Genomic DNA, 2,662 nt, shown 5'->3' on the forward strand with positions numbered 1-2,662 from the left:
TCTACCGCTGCTAAGGATGCGGGTTTCTAGCGCTAAACCAGCTCCCGGCCAGGGCCAGGCCTGCTGCGAGCCATTGCCCCAGAGCGAGAGTTCACGTCATCTATCCCAAGGTCTTATTAAGATAATAAGAATCTTGTTTGGGAGGGGAATGAGCATGGAAGGACCATTTGGTGAAATAGGGCTGGTTGTGTCAGGCCTGGGTATCACTGTGTGTCAAACTGCCATTTAATGTCTTGTCCCTTAGAAATATTGTCTCTGATCCATCCGAAGTGACAAGCCAGGCTCTCCTCTCATTTGATCGCGTCGAGGTTTGTTCAACCTTCCTGGAGGCCGCGGATGGTAATCAGAGATGAGAATCCAGAGGGCAGCAAGGCAAAAGCATTGGGATAGGTGTCTCAGGGGTTCACAGAGGGCAAGGATGTGACAATTTGGGAGGAGTAAGATAGTGTACCCTCTGAAATCGCTGTGATAACGAACTCCAGCGTACTTGTCCGTGAGTGGTGATGCTAGGGCAGCAGTGATTTTCCAGGGCAAAAGATAGCCTTAGTCGCTGTGCCTCACATGACATGTCGCTGTGAAAAGGTCACTGTCTGCTTTCCTAGTGAATAAGCCACTTTGCTTGTTTCAATTGAGCAGTATTGTCACAAAGGTTTATTTCACTTGCTTTTTCTGTAATTTTAATTTACTGAACGTTTTCCCCCTTATGGTATCCCAGAGGTCATGGGAATTTTACCGCAGGTCCAGCCCAGGGCTTCCACTTTCAGTGCCTCCACAGATTACTTAGTCCAGGGATTATCTATACCATGGGGGCATGCCCCCCAAAGATCTAGAGATATCTACATAGATCAGAAAAAGAAATGTCATTGAAAGTGGTTCACCTTACACCTAAAGTTGCCATTTAAAGCCTGTCAAAAACGATCCCCCAAAACTGGTAGTTCCCTTGCACTGTTTCTGGGCTTAACATACTTGCTTGTCTTTATTTGTTCATCGTCATGGAAATGACAGAAAAACAGTTTTCAAATGTCTTCTGGTCGACAACTTCATCTTTTTAAGCTATCTATCTGAAACCAGAACCGCTCCGTTCAGCAAGTGGCTTTTGGAAAAACTGAAGGCGCAACACCCCATTTTTGGTGCAACCATGCATATGGCTTTGCACATTTTTCTATATTTCAGAAAAATCTAATTACAGTATGAAAATATCTAATGGCAAAGATGAGAGTGAAGGGATTTCGTTTTGCTTTAATGAGCTGTGTCTCAACCCATAGTGAATTTCCCCCGAGAAACCACAGATACCACAAAAATCACTTTTAAAAATGTTTGGGTTTGTTTTGTAAACCAAAATCAATCTATTTTCAAGCAAATGGTCTCTTTTTAAATTTGAGTTTTAATGGCCAAGCCCGAGTTTTCCATAACTTGTATAATCTGTACTAGTTACAACTGTCATCGTTTCTTCCTAATTTCCAGCGAGTATGCCATTTATTCTAACAGCTTCTATAAATCAGAGATAAGGTCTTGAGTTTCTTAGGAATTGACTTTTTCCTGTAACACTTAGCTAATTTAATTTAGATTTTTAGAACGGAAAAATAGTTCTTTCGAGTCCGTGCATTTCAGAAGGGAGACTTTGAAGAAAATGAAGAGATTACTTTCTTCTGTCTGAAATTTGGTCCCTCTGCCCAGTGATAATCATTTCTTCACCAAATCAAGGAAGCTATTATAATTCTTCAGTTAGAGACTCAACCCCATCCCTCTGTTTTAGACTGAAAAGGCTCTTGTCAACATTTGATTCTTTCCCTTCCAGTCTCCAAGACAGACCCGGAGGGCTCTGCCCGGGCTTCCGCGGCGGAGGAGATGGCTTCCAGCCCACTGCCGGGGCCCAACGACATCCTGCTGGCATCGCCGTCGAGCGCCTTCCAGCCCGACGCGCTGAGCCAGCCACGGCCGGGCCACGCCAACCTCAAACCCAACCAGGTGGGCCAGGTGATCCTCTACGGCATTCCCATCGTGTCGTTGGTGATCGACGGGCAGGAGCGCCTGTGCCTGGCGCAGATCTCCAACACTCTCCTCAAGAACTTCAGCTACAACGAGATCCACAACCGCCGCGTGGCGCTGGGCATCACGTGCGTGCAGTGCACGCCGGTGCAGCTGGAGATCCTGCGGCGTGCTGGGGCCATGCCCATCTCATCGCGCCGCTGCGGCATGATCACAAAACGTGAAGCCGAGCGCTTGTGCAAGTCGTTCCTAGGCGAAAACAGGCCGCCCAAGCTGCCGGACAACTTCGCCTTCGATGTGTCGCACGAGTGTGCCTGGGGCTGCCGCGGCAGCTTCATCCCCGCGCGCTACAACAGCTCCCGCGCCAAGTGCATCAAATGCAGCTACTGCAACATGTACTTCTCGCCCAATAAGTTCATCTTCCACTCCCACCGTACGCCCGACGCCAAGTACACACAGCCGGACGCAGCCAACTTCAACTCGTGGCGCCGACATTTGAAGCTCACAGACAAGAGCCCCCAGGACGAGCTCGTCTTCGCCTGGGAGGACGTCAAGGCCATGTTCAACGGCGGTAGCCGCAAGCGTGCGCTGCCCCAGCCCGGCTCGCACCCTGCCTGCCATCCGCTTAGCTCGGTGAAGGCAGCCGCCGTGGCAGCGGCAGCTGCAAGCTGCA

At 49.2% G+C, this 2,662-nt stretch overlaps 1 protein-coding gene across 1 annotated transcript in view; it reads left to right on the forward strand.

Moving 5' to 3' along the window:
* Nucleotides 1–1,848: 1,848 nt before the first annotated feature.
* Nucleotides 1,849–2,662, forward strand: part of SKOR2 (SKI family transcriptional corepressor 2) — a 40,077-nt gene continuing 39,263 nt past the window's right edge. The window contains 1 exon segment of the mRNA XM_006920094.2: nucleotides 1,849–2,659. Coding sequence (XP_006920156.2) covers nucleotides 1,849–2,659 — 811 coding nt within the window.

The sequence above is a fragment of the Pteropus alecto genome, unplaced genomic scaffold (genome assembly GCF_000325575.1).
Source record: "Pteropus alecto unplaced genomic scaffold, ASM32557v1 scaffold146, whole genome shotgun sequence".
Taxonomy (NCBI): domain Eukaryota; kingdom Metazoa; phylum Chordata; class Mammalia; order Chiroptera; family Pteropodidae; genus Pteropus; species Pteropus alecto.